The 19,297-nt window shown below is 38.2% G+C and overlaps 2 protein-coding genes across 3 annotated transcripts in view; one reads left to right on the forward strand and one right to left on the reverse strand.

Moving 5' to 3' along the window:
• LOC127452020 (jupiter microtubule associated homolog 1-like) lies at positions 1-16,759 on the forward strand. 2 transcript variants are annotated; one of them, XM_051717147.1, is made up of 5 exons: positions 1-178; positions 3,644-3,783; positions 7,132-7,244; positions 12,937-12,964; positions 16,303-16,759. In XM_051717147.1, exons 1-5 carry the CDS (start codon positions 123-125, stop codon positions 16,410-16,412), a joined length of 447 nt encoding a protein of 148 aa, XP_051573107.1. In that variant the 5' UTR covers positions 1-122; the 3' UTR covers positions 16,413-16,759. The 2 variants fall into 2 exon arrangements, with proteins under 2 accessions (XP_051573107.1, XP_051573108.1); XM_051717148.1 differs by lacking the exon at positions 1-178 and adding an exon at positions 818-937.
• The window catches only part of LOC127451475 (ectonucleotide pyrophosphatase/phosphodiesterase family member 7-like), a 13,895-nt gene continuing 11,047 nt past the window's right edge, over positions 16,450-19,297 (reverse strand). Inside the window, exon 6 of the mRNA XM_051716207.1 lies at positions 16,450-19,085. Coding sequence (XP_051572167.1) covers positions 19,025-19,085 — 61 coding nt within the window. The 3' untranslated portion in view covers positions 16,450-19,024. The remainder of the gene's footprint in view (positions 19,086-19,297) is intronic.

Genomic DNA, 19,297 nt, shown 5'->3' on the forward strand with positions numbered 1-19,297 from the left:
GCGGCTCTGCGCTCGGGTTTCAGCTGGTCCGGGCGGAGTCCATGCGGGATAAAGGATTTGCACGAATTTAGCGCAGCTGAAGGTTTATTACGCGCTTTAGCGAGCACAACACCCCCGCCAACATGACCACGACGACCACTTTCCAAGGCATGGAGCCCAGTGCCAAAAACAGCTCCAGGTAAAGCAATTTAACCGGGTTTGTCGGGTTCATCACGCGAACAAAAGAAAAGCAAGCTGGAGGAGATGTTGATGATGATGATGATGATGATGGTAGTAGTGAAGAAGATGGCCTGGTGGATTCTACATCCAATGCATGGATCCAAAGGATGCATGCATGCCCCAACATATGGATTTAATGGACTTTGGATTGATAAAATGTTACGATTTAGTGTGAATTCATCCAGACTGTCCACCACCATCATCACCATCCTCTTCCTCATAGGTATGAAGACCCATCCACCCCTATTCTGGTCTGAGATCCAGTCCAGACACATTATATACAGATTTGGCATGCATATGAGCAGATGTCTGGTGCTTTTTTTTTCATGTTTATGGTGCCAAGCATATAAGAATTTACTGTACCATCCCAACTGGCCTTTCACAAAGATTTGCTGTTAAGTTTGTGCTTGCATTTAATGCATTGTCTTCTTTTATGATCTGATGAATGCATGCTTGCTTTTGGATTTTGCCGTTTAATAGAAGTCATGTGTCTAACCACAAGCTCCTGCCCAAAAAATACATGCTCCATTGTCCTTAAAAGGTGTCTGATTCAAGGTTTGGAGCAGTTGCATTGCATTTTTTTCCAACCAACCAAATGCATTTGACAGTTTGGATGTCTGGACAAAGCTTTGTGATTCAAACTCGTATTTTGTGATGCATTATTGAAGATATCTCCAACTTTTGGGGAGGAATGCATGGAGATGAAGTCATTTGAATGGTAAAAATGTGTCCTTGGCTTTTGTTTATAAGTATTAGTGGCTTAATAGAAAAGGATTGGTTTATTGTGTTTAATCTTGTTATATTTAAGTCAGGATTATAGTACTGTGTTGATTGTTAATCCTAAAATGAGATCTCCTGATATGCATATTGATGCAACATGTTGTCACTCTAGCAGATCTAAATAATTAAAGCATTACATTGAGCTAAAATGTAAGTAATTTCTCAGATTTACCCTTTTATATTGCATGTGTCTGGGGTTTCCCACAATCGGAGGGGATGAAATGTAGGTCAAATTCAAATCTGGGCTGTTTATTGGTCACTCGGTCTGATTAAAAGGGTATTTTCGAGGACTGATCTTGGTCTTGGATGTCTTGGATGAAGGGTTTTTAATGCCATGTGTCTCCTGTGGGGCTGTGGATCATGTTTGGGTGGGGTCTGGAGCGAATGGCCTTCTCTAATGAAATCCCCTGATTTGATCCCGAGGTTTAGTCTGGTTTATGTGTTATCTGTTTTACCAGTCTATCCAGACAGCAGGTTGACCGTGCACTGGTTTTATAATCTCATGTGTGCTCCGCACCGTCGATTTCATTCACAAAAGGAGCGGAAAGTCATGTTTGGATGGGGCCCGTTTGGATGGGGCCCGAGCTCGACCCTGACAGCTGCCGCCGGGTGTCAGCTGGTCGCATCCCGTGGGGGGCGTTCAGTTCAGTGCAGCGTATTGCTTTTCAAAAGCATCGGTTTGGACTTCCCTCAGCCACATCAATCACGGGCCCACCGCTTTTAATGCGGGCTTTGTAGATGCCGGAGCTCTTACCCACCCTTGTGTCTTCTTTAATGAATTCACATATGTGCTGAATGAAAACCAGCTAACAACGGAAATCCGGTCTTGGTCAGAGCAGATGAGGTCTACTGTAGTCAGCTGTAGGTGTGTCTGGCAGGGGCGTATTAAGGCACAGGCTTATAGGGGCTGCAGCCCAGGGGCCTACAACTCCCATGGGGACCCAGCGGGAGGAGCGTGTTAACGTTTCAGCGGGAGACATGGTTGTTGACATGGTGACAGTGCGCAACCGTTAAAGGCGTCCGTGTAGTGCTTGTTCAATGCACGGCAGTTCCACCCCTGCTCAACAACTTGAAGGGGGCCTCAGCAAGCCCATGGACCCAGAGGTACCTTAAAGCGCCCTTGGTGTCTGGTGTGACGGTAGATGTTATATTTAATTTTATTAAATTTTTTTTTTTTGTTGTTGTTCAGTAATAACTAGTTGTAAAATTTCCAGCTGTTATAGCTAATTTAAAAACATAAATTGTGTGGCAATTTTTTTTATTTTTATTTTTATTTTTGCGCAAAAAGTGGGTCATTGACAAACAAGGTTGTCTTGAGGTGATAAAAATGAAATATTTTAAAACCCATGTCAACTAGGGGGCCTGGGTAGCTCATCGAGTATTGACGCTGACTATAACCCCTGGAGTCGCGAGTTTGAATCCAGGCCGTGCTGAGTGACTCCAGCCAGGTCTCCTAAGCAACCAAATTGGCCCGGTTGCTAGGGAGGGTAGAGTCACATGGGGTAACCACCTCGTGGTCGCGATTAGTGGTTCTCGCTCTCAATGGGGCGCGTGGTAAGTTGTGCGTGGATTGTGGCGAGTAGCATGAGCCTCCACATGCCGCGGTGTCATGCACAATGAGTCACGTGATAAGATGCACGGATTGATGGTTTCAGAAGCGGAGGCAACTGAGACTTGTCCTCCGCCACCCGGATTGAGGTGAGTAACCACGCCACCACAAGGACCTACTAAGTCAATTTTTATTATTATTATTATAATATTAATATTATTATTATTATTATTATTATTATTATTATTAATAATATTTTTTTTTTATTGTAGTGAGACTAGTTTCATGTTTTTCAGGTATTATCGGCAATATTGGCAAGGACAAATCTGCAGTATTTTTTTTTTTTTTTTTATTATTATTTTTTCTCTCCAATTTGGAATACCCAATTCCCAATGCGCTATAAGTCCTTGTGGTGGCATAGTGACTTGCCTCAATCCGGGTGGTGGAGGGCGAATCTCAGTTGCCTCCACGTCTGAGACCGTCAACCCACGCATCTTATCACGTGGCATGTTGAGCGTGGCATACCGCGTAGACGTAGCACGTGTGGAGGCTTCACGCTATTCCCGCGGCATCCACGCACAACTCGCCACATGACCCACCGAGAGCGAGAACCACATTATAGCAACCACGAGGAGGTTAATCCAACGTGACTGTACCCTCCCTAGCAACCGGGCCAATTGGTTACTTAGGAAGCCTGGCTGGAGTCACTCAGCACGCCCTGGATTCGAACTCGCGACTCTAGGGGTGGTAGTCAGCATCTTTACTTGCTGAGCTACACAGGCCCCCGCAAATCTGTAGTACTAAAGGCCAAAGTATACTTTTGCTAATCGCTCCGCGCACGGCCCAGATCTTTTTGACACACGGACAGTCCTCGTCTGTGTGCATCGTCGTCTAAAAGATTATCACAAAACAGTTGTTGTGTGCATGCGTGGAACGTGTTTATATTCGCTCATGGTCAGAAGAGTATACTTTAAAAGGCAAGTTTTGCTTCTGATAAAGTGGGCAGTCACTGTTGTGCTCTGCCTTCAAGTGTATGTTTTTGATTTATTGTTGACAGTGATACTGAGTGCTATTCTGTTGATGGATGTCTCATAGGGTGTTACGTCCCCCTGGCGGAGCCTCTAACATTTCCTTCGGTACAGACGAGGAGAAACCAGTGCGCAAAAACAAGATGGCCTCAAGTATCTTTGCCGAACCTGATGACCCCCACGCGCACCGGAGGAACAACCCACCAGGTACACATACAGCTGGTTTCAGTTCTGTTTTTGGTCAGGTACCTGGAATTAATGGGATAGTTCACCTTAAATCCCTGTCTTCCTCTTGCAAACGTAATATATGCATTCAGAAAACTTGGACTTTAGAAGTTGTGGATGTAGCATGCTGTGAATTTAGCAAGTAAAATGTATCCAATTTTTCCAGTGTTAGCCCACTGCTTTCACAGATGACCACAACTCAAGTGTGTCAGCATATTATTTGCATAATGTAATTTCCTGGACCAATATTCTGACTGTCCAGTGTTTCAGGAAGTGACTCATCCTCTGTGGTGTGAAAGTCATGAAATAAAGCATGACACCATATGACATCATAATGAAGAACCAGACCAGTCGTGCATGCATGCACCAAGATCAGTCCGCTGTTGCAAAGCACTAGTGAGCTGCCTACCTAGACAGCATTTCTGAAACGACTGCTGTTCCAGAAGGCCAGCAACATTACGATACCTTCTAAGATGCCTTATTTTGGGCAAACTTCTTTCTGCCTTCTGCCTTTGAAAGTAACTCACTATATAGACAGCAAGGTAGTTTGAAGGTAGTAGGACCGAGCATCTGAGTTGGGTTAGTACAGAGAATCTCTTGTAATAGAACAATGCTGTTTGTCTGTAATTGCAGAGCGTAGATAACTGAGTGTTTTGAGTGCAGAATACAGCTGGTTTGGGTTGCAGTAGTCATGCGATGAGCTCTGCACAAGCTCATATACAGATAATCACTCGGATGTCAAACAACATGCCACATGATGACTTAAAGTTCATCAAGAGTCACCCTTCCAGGAGTAATAATTAATACTCATGTAGAGACAGTATGCACAGTGTTACTCGAACTGACACAAAACACCATTAGGGTAACACATGTGACACTAGACAATAGATGCAATAAACATTAACTAAACTACATAAAATATAACAAAGAACTCCCCAATGTACATTACGGATATTTAATAATAAAAATTAAAAGAAACTTCCCATTAAATATAATGAAACGTGATGGGTCAAACAGGGACTTGTGGGAACGCCTGATTATTGTTTTTTTTTAACGATACGTTACTGTACATGTATTCTCTTGTTATAGAGGACCTACATTTGTACTGTTAATTATACGGCAAAATCATATTTTTTTAAATCTAAAAAAAACAATTGTGTAAATATTTTAACATAATATTACATTTATTGTCATGTTAAAAATATTATAATTTTTTTACAGTTTATGGTAACTACCTGTTAACAAATCAACGTTTTTTTAATGTAGCATTTTTACATTGTTTTACTATTAAAATGACAAAATTAAATGCAGTGTGGGTGTTGAATCCTGCTGCTAGCATGCAATATTTTACCATAGAATTACATGTATTGTCTTGTTAAATATATTATAATTTTTTACTTTATGGTAACTACCTGTTAACCAGTTAACGCTTTTTTTTACAGTAGCATTTTTACATTGCACGTAATTTTAATGGTAAAACAATGTTGGTGTTATTGAATCCTGCTGCTAGCATGAAGTGTTTTTGTTTGTGCAAATAGCCAGTCTTTTGACTATCAAAATAAAGTCTGGTCCACTTAGCAGCTTATTCTGGCAAAGAACCGCCCACTTGACATCATGTAAAAATGACCTATCAATGTTCACTTTTATATTTTTTTCCGTTTGGGGCCGAGTCGATCTGAAATTGATTATTCCACAATAATAGAGAGCATCAGTCGGGTTCTGGAAGTAAAAATCCCATAATTGAGTTCAACAATAGCATATAGATATATAGACAGACCTACCATGAGCTCAGAGGTTGTTAATCGACGATACAGTTAAAGTCAGAAGTTTACATACACTTAGGTTGAAGTCATTAAAACTACTCCACAGATTTCATATTAGCAAACTATAGTTTTGGCAAGTCGTTTAGGAAACCTACTTTGTGCATGACACGAGTAATTTTTCCAACAATTGTTTACAGACATATTGTTTCACTTTTAATTGACTATATCACAATTCCAGTGGGTCAGAAGTTTACATACACTAAGTTAACTGTGCCTTTAAGCAGCTTGGAAAATTCCAGAAAATGATGTCAAGCCTTTAGCCAATTAGCTTCTGATAGGAGGTGTACTGAATTGGAGGTGTACCTGTGGATGTATTTTAAGGCCTACCTTCAAACTCAGTGCCTCTTTGCTTGACATCATAGAAATCAGCCAAGACCTCAGAAAAAAAGCTGTGGACCTCCACAAGTCTGATTCATCCTAGGGAGCAATTTCCAAACACCTGAAGGTACCACGTTCATCTGTATAATCAATGGTACTCAAGTATAAACACCATGGGTCCACACAGCCATCATACCACTCAGGAAGGAGACACATTCTATCTCCTAGAGATGAACGTAGTTTGGTGCGAAAAGTGCAAATCAATCCCAGAACAACAGCAAAAGACCTTTTGAAGATGCTGGAGGAAACAGGTAGACAAGTATCTATATCCACAGTAAAACGAGTCTTATATCGACATAACCTGAAAGGCTGCTCAGCAAGGAAGAAGCCACTGCTCCAAAACTGCCATAAAAAAGCCAGACTACAGTTTGCAAGTGCACATGGGGACAAAGATCTTACTTTTTGGAGAAATGTCCTCTGGTCTGATGAAACAAAAATGGAACTGTTTGGCCATAATGACCATCGTTATGTTTGGAGGACAAAGGGTGAGGCTGGCAAGCCGAAGAACATCATCCCAACTGTGAAGCATGGGGGTGGTAATATCATGTTGTGGGGGTGCTTTGCTGCAGGAGGGACTGGTGCACTTCACAAAATAGATGGCATCATGAGGAAAGAAATTTATGTGGATTTATTGAAGCAACATCTCAAGACATCAGCCAAGAAGTCAAAGGTCGGTCGCAAATGGGTCTTCCAAATGGACAATGACCCATTCTGACTTCAACTATATATGCTTCTGATGAAGCCATCAGTCCACGTTAAATCTTGTTCAGTAGAGCAATTCCTGTTGAAGAACTACACTACCCATGATCATGAAGAGAAAAATCCACCGTGGGTGTGTTGTCTGTAACTTTGACTCGACAGGAGGGGACTGGGGTGACATGGGCGATAGGAAGTTCAGTGTGTTTATTCTTGTGATTCATTTAACTGTTCTCCATGACATATATAGTCTCCATGTTGTTTGACATTCTTCTTCAAAGGAACTTAAAGTAGATGTTTAGCAGAATTTCCAAACATATGGAAGCCCACAGAGGCCATGCGTTGTTATAATGTTCTTGAATTTATTTGATGTCCTCTGTGGGCTCCTGTAACTTGATCTCTCTCTCACCTGAGTGTTGTGATGTCATTGCAGGTGGAGAAGCTTCTGGCGTTCTGTGTGGAGAGCCGTCGGCTCCTCTGAGGCGGTGCCAGCCGGCCATCTTTTATGATGATGGCACTCCCGGTGAGCAACTGGCCAACAATGTGGTGAGTTCCAATAAGGTTCACAAGCCTGTTTTGAATATATCTCAACTTGGAGTAAATTTGATTGCTTTAAGTTTATTATTAGTAATTTTGGAGACAAAAAGCAACTTGAAGTACACTCATGAAAGGATGTGAAAGGGATGTATTGCTTTAAGTACTCGGGAGACAACTTGGGATAATTAACCGGCACAATATATAAAAAATACCACTTGGTCATTGCGTTGTCCATACTTAACTGGAAAAGTCCATGAAATTCCTTGGTCAAAAAGGGTGGAAACACTGCATATAATTTTTTGTTGATGAAAATAACATTTTGGTTGACAATGTGCAAAACAGACCAGACTTTAACCAAATATGCCAACGTTTTAAAGGTGTAACCATTTCATTTAATATCGTGCATCAAACATATTAAAGATTTTTCAACATAACATGAGAAAACTGTCCTAAACATGAATAAACTGCAGTATTAGCTACATTTGAGATACTTTAGAGACTTTTCCGTGTATTAGACAGTTTATAGGATATTGCGTTGTGTAGCGTTTTTAAGGAAACTGCGTATTCACAATGCAAGATATAAATTCTGGCTACCTCATAACTTGGTTTAGGTAAACCTGTTGATTTGCATAAATGTTACGTTTATGTTGTGGAGATATACTGTAGGGCTATAGCATGTGTAATTACTATACCTACATTATATTCAAAACATATGAACATATACTGCAAGATATACATTTTGTTTTTTTCCCTGGAAAGGTATGCAAAAATGCAAGAATGATATTACTGAAATAAGTGTCGCGAGAGATCTCACCGGTCTCTGTGACCGCTCTAGACTCTATAAACAGCAAACAAAAATGTGTCCGCGGTCAGTGACTCTATCTGCCGGTCAATCATTTTGCATGTTCTCATAGTATTGTAGTTTTAGCAAATTATTGAGGCTTAATGCCATTTTTATGTCATGTTGTTCATGGGTCAATGACAAATAAGGGTTGGCAAAATGAGCAATTCAAAAATCTTTTAAAAACTTGTTTTAAAAGCATGCATGAGGTTTGTTCAAATGTACATTTTGTATTTGTGTTGGTTTTATGTCATTTGAAATGACCATTTTTTTTTTACAAAAGGTAACACTGAATGTGCCTGAAAATGTCAAGTGGTGTAACCACAAAAGAATGAGAAATATTACACATTTTATCCACCTGGAGTGTATGTAATTGTACTCATCAAAATAGATTTTATTAGGATTATCTCTGAATTATAATTTCAAAAAGTGTGCGTGTGTGTGGGAGAATCATGTGTGATTAGGGCCGTGCGTGTGCTTTGAAATGTTTCCAGTCCTCCATTGTTACTTTTGAACGACGTGAGTTCAAAGGTTCTGGCTCAGAGATAATGTGCAGCACATCAGACTCATAATAGTGTAGGAGGTCAGGTTCAACAGGAGGTGTCAAAGTAGTATTTACTTAATGTAATATTTATGTAAATGTTGTGTAATATTTACTTTAATCAGCATCATAAAGTACTGATATTTATCAAAATTGGCCTCTAACAGACAGGCTTGTAATAGGAGTCAAATGGTGTGACCGGTCACACCATTTGACATTTCAATTTAAAATCTAATCATGGACACAAGCACATGGCCTTGGTGTGAATATTTCAAACATAGTTTTTAAAGTAAATAGCCTACACATTTTTACAATTATGATGAATGATCATTGTTTTACTGGGGTCATACCATTTGACATTTGACAAGCATACCTGACCATACCATAAACATATCAAATTATCTCTAATATTTTAAAGAGTTACTAATCTTTTTATGCAGCAGTTAGGGTCATCAGGGGTCTTTCTCTGTGATATCATTTCCTGTCACATGGTCTTCTTTTGCACATAACAAAATGGCTCCTTGATTGGTGGTTACACCAACTTGACGCTTCAGGAAATTGACTTGACTGACAGGATCCCCCAAATTAATTGTAATTTTCAGAACAATGGTGTTCCATTATTTTATTTACTATTAAATAGTTCTGATGTAAGATTATGCCAAACTAGTTGATTGGGTGTTTTGAGAATTTCAACTTTAAGCAAGTTTAATTATTTGGTAAAATCTTTTTACGGTTACACCACATTGACATTTTTGCCATCATCCCCCAAATATTCTCTCAAAATTGTTTAAAACCAGAACTTTTAGGGGCCGTTTACGCAATAACGTTTTCAACTAAAAACTAAACTTTTTATGTGTTTTGGCTGTTCGTTTACACGACAACGGCGTTTTGGGGCCTGAAAACACAAACTTTTCAAAGTGGAAGTTTTTGAAAACGATGCCGTTATCTATCGTGTCCATGTAAACGTACAATAACGCGAATTTGTGAAAACGATGACATAATGCGCACGCGTATTACGTGTTTAGTCTATAGACATGCGCGCAAGTACTTCAAAACAACGTGCGAGACATTCAAAACTACAATGGCGGACTACAGGACTGTGTTTGTGCTACTCAAGATTTTGAGTTTATTGACGCTTCTCCAGCAAAGTAATTGTAGTAATAAAGCAACCTCATCGTCCGTCCAGACAAAATTGCTCGATGCTTTCACAATCTTCATTGTTTGTATTCACCGCTCTGTGGAAGAATGCTTATGTGCACAGGCACGTAGTGTTTCTTTACAAAGTGACATCACCAACTACTGGCCTGGCATGCATAATACAGCGCTTTTAGTCATTTCCGCGGATCCATGTGACGACGTTGTCGTCTGTACGCGAATCTTTTCAAAAACGTTTTTTTCCGTTTTTTAGTACATCGTTGTCGTGTAAACGTACTTTAAGACTAGGTCCTCAATAAAAGAATGTATGCAAGTAATTTGTACATTTGATTTGCAAGTTTTAACCCTTTTAAATTTAACTAAACCATATGGACACAAAAAAACTTCCGTCACGTCATTGACCCTCATAACAGTTGTCAGTTGAGGGCGCTATTTAGCGGCGGTTGTGTTTGACAACAGTTTCTGCTACAGACGCTATACTGGAAGTCATTCTTTCCAATGGAGAGTCGCACGGGGACTGCGTGAGGTTTCCGACTGTCTCCGGATGCAACCTTTTCAGATCCCATTTAGACCTCGACTGCGTTAAACTATTTCAACTCGTGCGACTAGAACGTATGCGACCGGAAGTGATGCATTCATGCAAAACTATCAACGTGTAGTGAGAAATATCATTAGATTTTGTCCTAAGCTTTTTTCTAAATGCCTGTTACTTCTGTATTTTGGACAATTAATAATGTAGAAGTCCAAAATGATTGTTTACGTTGCAAATATCACAAAAAGCTTTTGGAATTGCAGTAAACATGTGATTAAATGTGTACATGTGTCATTTATTTCTTCACACGCAAAACCTACATATTTAAAATCATATCTATGAATTTCTAACTCATATTTGCTGAATTAGGGTGTTAATTATTATAATATTAACTATAAAAACAGTAATAATGATAAATAATATTTATAATAAATACTGGATTAATATTAATCCTGAGTTTTATTGCATTTATTCATCTGCTCAAAACACAGTAATGTCATTCTGAGGTAAACCTCTGGTAGCTTCTCCAATTAATAAAATACGAGCGAACGAAATGACAATTCATCACGATTGCCACTAGAGGGGGAAATATGTCGTATGCGAGTGCCGGAGACTGTGAAAAGGCAGCTTAATTCTCGGCTTAAATCGCTTACAGCACCTTTAACAATGCACTACGATTTTAATTAAAATCTAGAAAGAATTTTTTTATATATATATATATATATAATATATAGTGTGTGTATTATATCATATAATAAATTTCTCAATTTTATTGAATAAAAAAAAACGTTAGTGCATTAATATCTAGCAGTATTTTGTAATATTTTCTTCGACCGTGTGTTTTAATTAAAATCTTTGATTATCATAATGGTGCTTATTTTTAATGTCGTCTTTATTATTGACAATAAAAAAACCCTTTATTAACAGACATTTTCGTTAGTGATTTCGCTGATGAGATTAACACCGCTTGTTGCGTTTATGAATTGCGCTCTTGACACATTTCAGAACACAACATGCAAAATTAAGCTTGCGTAGCCATAAATGTTTGCATTCATGTACTTGTGAAGAGCATGTTTTTAGTTTTGTGCAATAGAGCACAATGTAGCTGTGCGTGTACAGTAAACTCAGAGGTTTTGTTATTGTATTTGTGTGTAAAATAACACTGATGGGTGTGGTAAACTAACAGCTGCACAGACAGAGAGCTGGACCGCACAGCTGTTCTCTGGGTCAGTCAAAGCGAAACAGCTCGCTATACACAGATGGCATTTATTTGTCCTTCAGAGGAAGTTCTTATGCTTTTATCTTCTGTATAAGATAAGACTTCTGTAAATATTATTCTAAGTGCATAAAGAGGAATTGCGCAATTTTATTTATGATGTTAAAATGCTTTTTCTATCCCAGCTTAATATGCAGGAACAACTTTTCTGCTAATGTAATGAAGGCTGTGTGGGAGGGGCAAAATATCTAACAATAATATCACTGCCCATTTTTCATGATCCAATAAACTCCTGATGAATAAAATCAAGTCATTGTTATTTCCCTTCATTATAATTTAATTCAGAAATGTCACATTATACAGCAAATAAATAAAATAAAATCACACTTTTTAACAAGTATGTTTATCTGTTTTCCAGTAAATATATCTAAAACCCCTTAAAACAAGATATATTTACTTGACGCAAAATTGTAATATTTAAGTTGTCATACCATAGATATTTAGGCTTATTTAATTTATTTACACCTATTTCCAAGATATTAATATGTTATGCAGTGTTGCTTTTTAAGTGTGTTTTTAAGAATTTCTTTTAATATTTGTTCTGGAAAATAAGACTAATTATTTATTAAAATTATTGTTAGTCTTTTTAATATTATTTAATTTAGAAATGTCAAATTAAACACTGTAAAAAAAAAAAAAAAAAAAAAGAATAAAAAAATTAAGTTTGTTTTTTTTTCTTCTTTTTTTGGCTAGTCTTCCATTATAAATATCTGAACTCAATTGACAATATTATTAATTTACTTGAAGTAAAATTGTCATATTTAAATGGCCATACCATAGATATTTAGGCTTATTTGTGGAGTTTTTTTTTATTTTTTACTTTTCCACTCGTTTACCCTTAAATAAGGATTTTTAGGTATTTGTAATGGAAAATAAAAAGACTAATTATTAAAAATGAAGTAGTATTTTTTTCTTTAATATTATTACATTCAGATAATATACACATTTTTTAACAAGTATTTTGGTAAAAATATATTTACCCTTAAAACAAGATAAATTGACAGTATTTGAAGCAAAATTGTCATATTTACATGGTTATAGGCTTATTTCTGAGATTTTACTGGCTTATTTTTTACGACACTTAAAGTGGCAAAAATACATTTATTTTTAAGATATATGACCTGAAAGTCCAAATACCTTATGCAGTGTTGCTTTTTAGATATTTGTACTGGGAAAACAATAAAAGACCAATAAATTCATTAAGAAGTCTTTTTTACAGTGTAGAAGTTAAATGCATTGTGAATGTTGCCATGTAGTTAAACGCAGAACTGAAGAGCTTTAAGAGAAGGTCTACAGATACTGTCAATGTTTCTGTTCATAAAGACGTCTGATCTTAAATCTGCTCTTGTTTTGCAGGACGAACATGAACAACGAGACAACAATGGTGAGCATCATTTTACTTCTGAAATAGTATTTTATCGTTATCTTCCTCAAAAATCCAGTTCTGAATGCTTGGATTTTCCTCATCTCATGCATGTAAACTGTAATGCATAACTCTAATAAATGGTCGGTGAAGTTGTGCATTAGTTCTGGAATTTTCCCTTCGTGTCCTTTTAACGAGAGGGACAGACAGACACATATATTCCATGATTCCACATCTGCTGGCCACTGTATCCATCTGGACTTCTCATTAAGGACAGCTGGAATAACACTGATTTCTTAGTTCAGATCAGTGCTTCTCAACTGGTTTTGCTACAGGACCAGATTTTACATTAGACTCAAATTATCACCTTGTCATAAATGAGGTGAATCCAGCGTCACATGTTGATTTGCCTTCGTCATGTTGTGCATTGGTCATGTGTTACTGCCTGAGCTGGGTTCAAATAAAGCACTGTTTTGTTTATTCTTGTTCTTTTGCCTTTAGATGGTGTTGATTAAGGAGTGAAATTATTATCAGTTTCTAGTGTCCCAGGTCTGGTTGGTTTGGCTTTTACCAGTAAACAGGCTGCTCTCGAATTAGTGCAGCAAAGCAATGTTTCTCATTTCACATGCAAAGAGGCCATTTGCATTGGAGTTCACCCAAAAATGAAAGCTGTCAGTTTTCATTTTTGGGTGAACTACTCCTTTAAAGGCACAAACTAAACTGAATTATGATTGATATTTGGTGCAATGTATGATGGAAAAATTTTATACGACCACTTTAACCCTTTAAGCTCGGATGGGCCTGTGAGAGGAAAGAAAAGTCAAATTATTAACAACAGTCTTGACCAACACAAAATAGGTATCGTTTGAAAGTTTAGAAGCTCTACTTTCCAATGAAAGTAGCTATTATGACCAAAACTGAACAAGTGCTTTAAAATTTGCAGAAGTGTTCCGTTTTGATCATTTATTAAAAATGTTGCACTGTACATATTATTGCAATCAGTAAAAACATCAAACTTATCAAATAACCATGTGTCATATGTTGTTGGAAAGCTCTTTAAGAGTAGAATACAACCAGTCTATTTGTTTTACTCGCAGACAAAAATATAGCGAGTAATAGTTAAGTATATGTCTTTGACATGCATGTTACATATAAACAGCTGCGTTTTCGCTTATAACTTCACGGAACATAAAATATCACATACCACATTACTTAGTAGAGGTGATTATCTTTGAAACGAGTCCACACACAGGGTAATAGGATGCAAAGATCATTAGATAATTGACACGAAGCACAATGTGCACACCGCATATGGCATCTTGCAATCTGGCTGAAAACACGTAAGCTTTCCTGGATCAGATGACGTCATCAGAAATTGTGTAGCGTCATGGATTGCTAAACAAATCGGCTTGGGTTCAGATCGGTGCAAAAATCATCCATATTTGGGCAGAGAGACATGTGGTTGGTGACTGTTACACATGACCACCAGGAGATGGCGCCAAGCAAATGACAGACTCGGTGATGCAGACTCATTAGCCACGTTTTCACTGTCTTGCCAAATGAGGGCGTGCTAGTACGTGCCAGGGCCAGTTGCGTTCCCACAGTCACTTCCGGGGCTTCATCGTGCCACTTCAGGGCTTTCTCAGGGCCAATGGCCTTTGACCCGCCGATTACCCTTGGGCCAAACAAGGCCAATTCTAGATAACATGATACCTCAGCTTGAGCTTCCCTCTTGCTTGTGAAATGGGCAGGGTGTGTGACGTTGGCACCAGGGCAGCGTGTAAAAGGCGGGTTTTAGGACAACGCTGCGGGGCTATTTGCCTGATGGTGGGAACGCAGATCGATTTGTCTCACGGCTCGAGGTCTGAGGCTATTGGCCCCAGTTGGCCAGTTGATAGCCTTGGCTCACACTGGCCCAGTAGAGTTAGTGGTTCATGAAAACATGTTTAAATAAATAGTACATAAACAGCTATGATGTTGATGTCGGAGTTGCTGCTGTGTTCAGTTGATCGCTATATTGATTGCATTGTCAGTGATTTATTGTTCGGTATGCAACATTATCATTTTACCCGGATGGCTAGCTAGCCACTAGCCTGCAAATACTTCCGAACTGGCTGATTTCATGATTGTGATTCAGTTAGCTAGTTGTGTGTATAACTTTGCCGAACTGCTTGTGTTTTTAACGACACGCACCTGATCGTCTAGGTTACATTTATGTATTTGGCAGACGCTTTTATCCAAAGCGACTTACAGTGCACTTATTACGGGGACAATCCCCCTGGAGCAACCTGGAGTTAAGTGCCTTGCTCAAGGACACAATGGTGGTGGCTGTGGAGATCGAACCAGCAAACTTCTGACCAGTTATGTGCTTTAGCCCACTACACCACCACCACTCCAGTTGTAGAACATAGGCTAAATATCGGAAATTACTCAGTTTATCATCGATATCGAGGATTTTTTTTCCCCACTAAACACGGAGATCGTTTTATCGCTCAGCCCTACGCAATGCTGTACAAAATTTAGCTTGTGTAGCCAGAAGCGTTTGTGTTCAAATGCTTGCACACTTTAAAATAAAGACAATTCGTAGACCATGCTTTGAAACCTTAGGGTTAGGTGAGCCGCACCTATGAGCAGACCAAACCGAACACTTCCTGCAGGAAATAAACATGTTATTTCTTCCGTGTCAGGCTGAACGTTGAGACGTTACACCGATGGGATCTTTAGATGCATGTCTGTGCTGCCATCACCATAAAAATGCAATCATACAGACATTTAAATCCATATGAGACTCAGTACTGATTGTGCTGTTTGAATAAGCGATTGCTGTCAAATGCCGTAGTGGCATTGAAACTGGTTTTGAGAATTATGAAATGTCACCGGTATTGGCGTTAACCCTAAAACAGGCAAGAGTGGAAAATGATTGTCACTTTTTATATCATTTGGACTTTTTCATATATTTGATATATTTTGGATTTTATGAGTTGTTTCTCCCAGGATACGTTGCCCTATTAAGGTACAAAAAAGTCAAAGTCTTAGGGTACGTTTACACTAGTAAGTAAGATTAATATATAATTACATATCACAAAGTCAGCATGTCCTGCACCATGGGCGGCCTTGTTGGATTTAGGTCAGATTTAACGATCACAGAAAATTTAAGCCAAGTCATGAAGTGACCCACATACTCAAAACAGACCCAACTGTGTTACATGATGAGAAGATTGGGTGAGAAACTCTCATACCCTTATAAGAAACAAAATAGTGTATCTTGTGCACATTGCCTGTTTTAGGGTTAACTACTGAAATGTAGGTGTCGTGACATCTCGTGCTTTCCTAACTGTTGCTATTCTGTGTGTCTTTAGATGAGGCCCCGGAGCAGAAAGAGGACACCGCACAGTCCTCGGTGCCCACTGGCGCCCCCTCTGGCCGGAGGAACCCTCCCGGTGGCAAATCCAGTCTGATCCTGGGCTGAAACGGCCTTTTATTGAACTTTCTCTGCTCTATCTGTCTTTTCTTTTTTTTTTTTTTTTTTTTTTTTTTAAGTATTCCCTCTTCCTTCACTATTCTTGTGAGCAATGGAAATTTTTGTCCTCCACTGTCGTTTCATTTTTTCTATTGCAAAAAGAACAAAAAAAAAAACATTTGTTGACAGAAGCACTTTATGTAAGAGGTCCGTTTCAGCCGCTCCTGCAGGATTCAAGACATGATTCACATCGACTGTCAGTCTGCCCTGATAAACATCATACAAGGAAAAAGGACAACAACAAAAATACGATTTGTTGCGCAAAATTTCTAAGTACAAATAAAGATTGATATGAATTTTGCCGTGTTTGGTTGAATTGAGTGTGATTTGCTTGGAATGTAAATTTTTTTTTTTTTTTTTTTTTTTTTTTAAATGTGTTTGGTAAATATGTGAATTTAAAAGGACACTCAGTAAAAAAAAAAAAAAAAAACATTTACTCAAAGAAATGAATTGTAATTTTGAAACGCATGTCTAAAAACATGAACACTCGCATAAGATGACTCCAGTCATATCAGTAACCTTATAAAAGCAGTTTTATTCTACATGGAAAGGGTCCTCTCATGGGGGCTGCGGTGTTATGATCACATGACCAGCCATTATATATATATATAATGCTGTGTATGTGTGGACTGTGCTTGCTTAATTAAATGTGCAATGTAGTGAGGTGATGTGACAACAGTTTAGCATACTACTGCTTGAAATGAACGTTGCATAATGCATTAACAATAGCAGGCATTACACACTATATACTGCACAGTATTCAGTAAGTAATATGCTAATATTTAATTTAGAAAACAGCTAAAGTTAGCCTTCCCAGAAATTAAATTTCTTAATTTCAATTGGTATCTGAGATCTAGAAATCTGGCTCAGCAAGCTCCCTAATTACATTTGTTAATATCCTCGTCCAGTGATCAGGAACGTCTGTGATTGGTCCATCCTGAGCAGCGGTGAGAAAAGTAACAGGTACCATGTGGCTGATATCGCTGTCTCTGTGCTTCACTTGAATAATGACACTGAGAAAATTTTATAGACATTAATCAAGCAAAGAACCGGAAATAATATAATCCTAGAATTAGAGGGGTCTACTTTTGCCAACGCTTGTTTGAAATGAACCACTTTGACCAGTTCGCAAACTGGACTCCGCTTGCATTTTCAGGTCAGCAGTACACTAATTCAATGATTCGGTCACAGAACACTGATTCAAAGATTTGGTCATATAACACTGATTCAATGATACGGTCACAGAACACTGATTCAATGATTCGGTCACAGAACACTGATTCAATGATTTGGTCACAGTACACTGATTCAATGATTCGGTCACAGTACACTGATTCTTTGATTCGGTCACAGTACACTGATTCAATGATTCGGTCACAGTACACTGATTCAGTGATTCGGTCACAGTACACTGATTCAGTGATTCAGTCACAGTACACTGATTCAATGATTCGGTCACAGTACACTGATTCAATGATTCTTTTACAGAACACTGATTCAATGATTCGGTCACAGAACACTGGTTCAATGATTCGGTCACAGAACACTGGTTCAATGATTCGGTCACAGAACACTGGTTCAATGATTCTTTTACAGAACACTGGTTCAATGATTCGGTCACAGAACACTGGTTCAATGATTCGGTCACAGAACACTGGTTCAATGATTCAGTCACAGAACACTGATTCAATGATTCGGTCACAGTACACTGATTCAATGATTCGGTCACAGTACACTGAGTCAATGATTCGGTCACAGAACACTGGTTCAATGATTTGGTCACAGAACACTGATTCAATGATTCTTTTACAGAACACTGATTCAATGATTCGGTCACAGTACACTGATTCAATGATTCGTTTACAGAACACTGATTCAGTGATTCAGTCACAGAACACTGATTCAATGACTCCGTAACAATAGTTCTCGATTCAACAGTAGACTGAACCAAGAAACGTTAAGTTCGCACTTAACTGTGTGTGAAATGTTGAGAACCGATTCTCTCAATTTAGTGACATACTGATTCGAGACCCGGACGCCCGATTGAGTGAACCAAGAACCGGTTCAAAAGAACCATTTATTCAAGAACCGGATATCAGGAAGTAACATCATTTTCTTTGGAGGGAAAACAACCGTGCAAACATCAGATCAGTGTTGTATTTCGTATTGAATTATAATTAAGTGGAAAAAGAAAATTAATAAATAAAATGTTTTATTACATACAAAGAATTGAATTAATGAAATTAACAAATGTAACACAAAGTGGTTTTTAATATTTAAACAGAATATTTTTAAAACTACAAAATATTACAAAATGTATGGGAAAAACATGAGGCTTTTTAAATATTGGACTGTTTTGATATTTTGATGAAGTTGTAAACACATAATGAGTTTAAATATATTTTAACATTTTAGAATATTAGAAGTTACAAAACATTATCATTAATTTTGACCAGTGAACATCATTCTTCTCGACAGTTGTTCTGTATCCTGCAGAAAATCACATGCGTTTGGACAGATCATTTGTGTGTGTGTGTGTGTTTTCCTTTATCCTTGTGGGTCTAAAAGGTTGTTTGTTTTGTTTCGGTTTCACTCTCATACATTTTTCCCTCATCTGCAGAACTGTAAAATAAACAGAACACTTTGTGTCATTGAAACAATTCATATCCAGGTTATTCAGAGATTGATACATTCCAAACACATGAATTCAAAATCACATAAGACAGAAGTTCAGTGTTGGTCATGTTTAGTCTGTAAGCATGAAGACAGCGTAGTGATGATCATATTGGTAAATTTAACATCTATAGCAAGGCTGTTGTTTCATTCTTCTGTCA

This window comes from Myxocyprinus asiaticus, chromosome 14 (genome assembly GCF_019703515.2).
Source record: "Myxocyprinus asiaticus isolate MX2 ecotype Aquarium Trade chromosome 14, UBuf_Myxa_2, whole genome shotgun sequence".
Lineage (NCBI taxonomy): Eukaryota > Metazoa > Chordata > Actinopteri > Cypriniformes > Catostomidae > Myxocyprinus > Myxocyprinus asiaticus.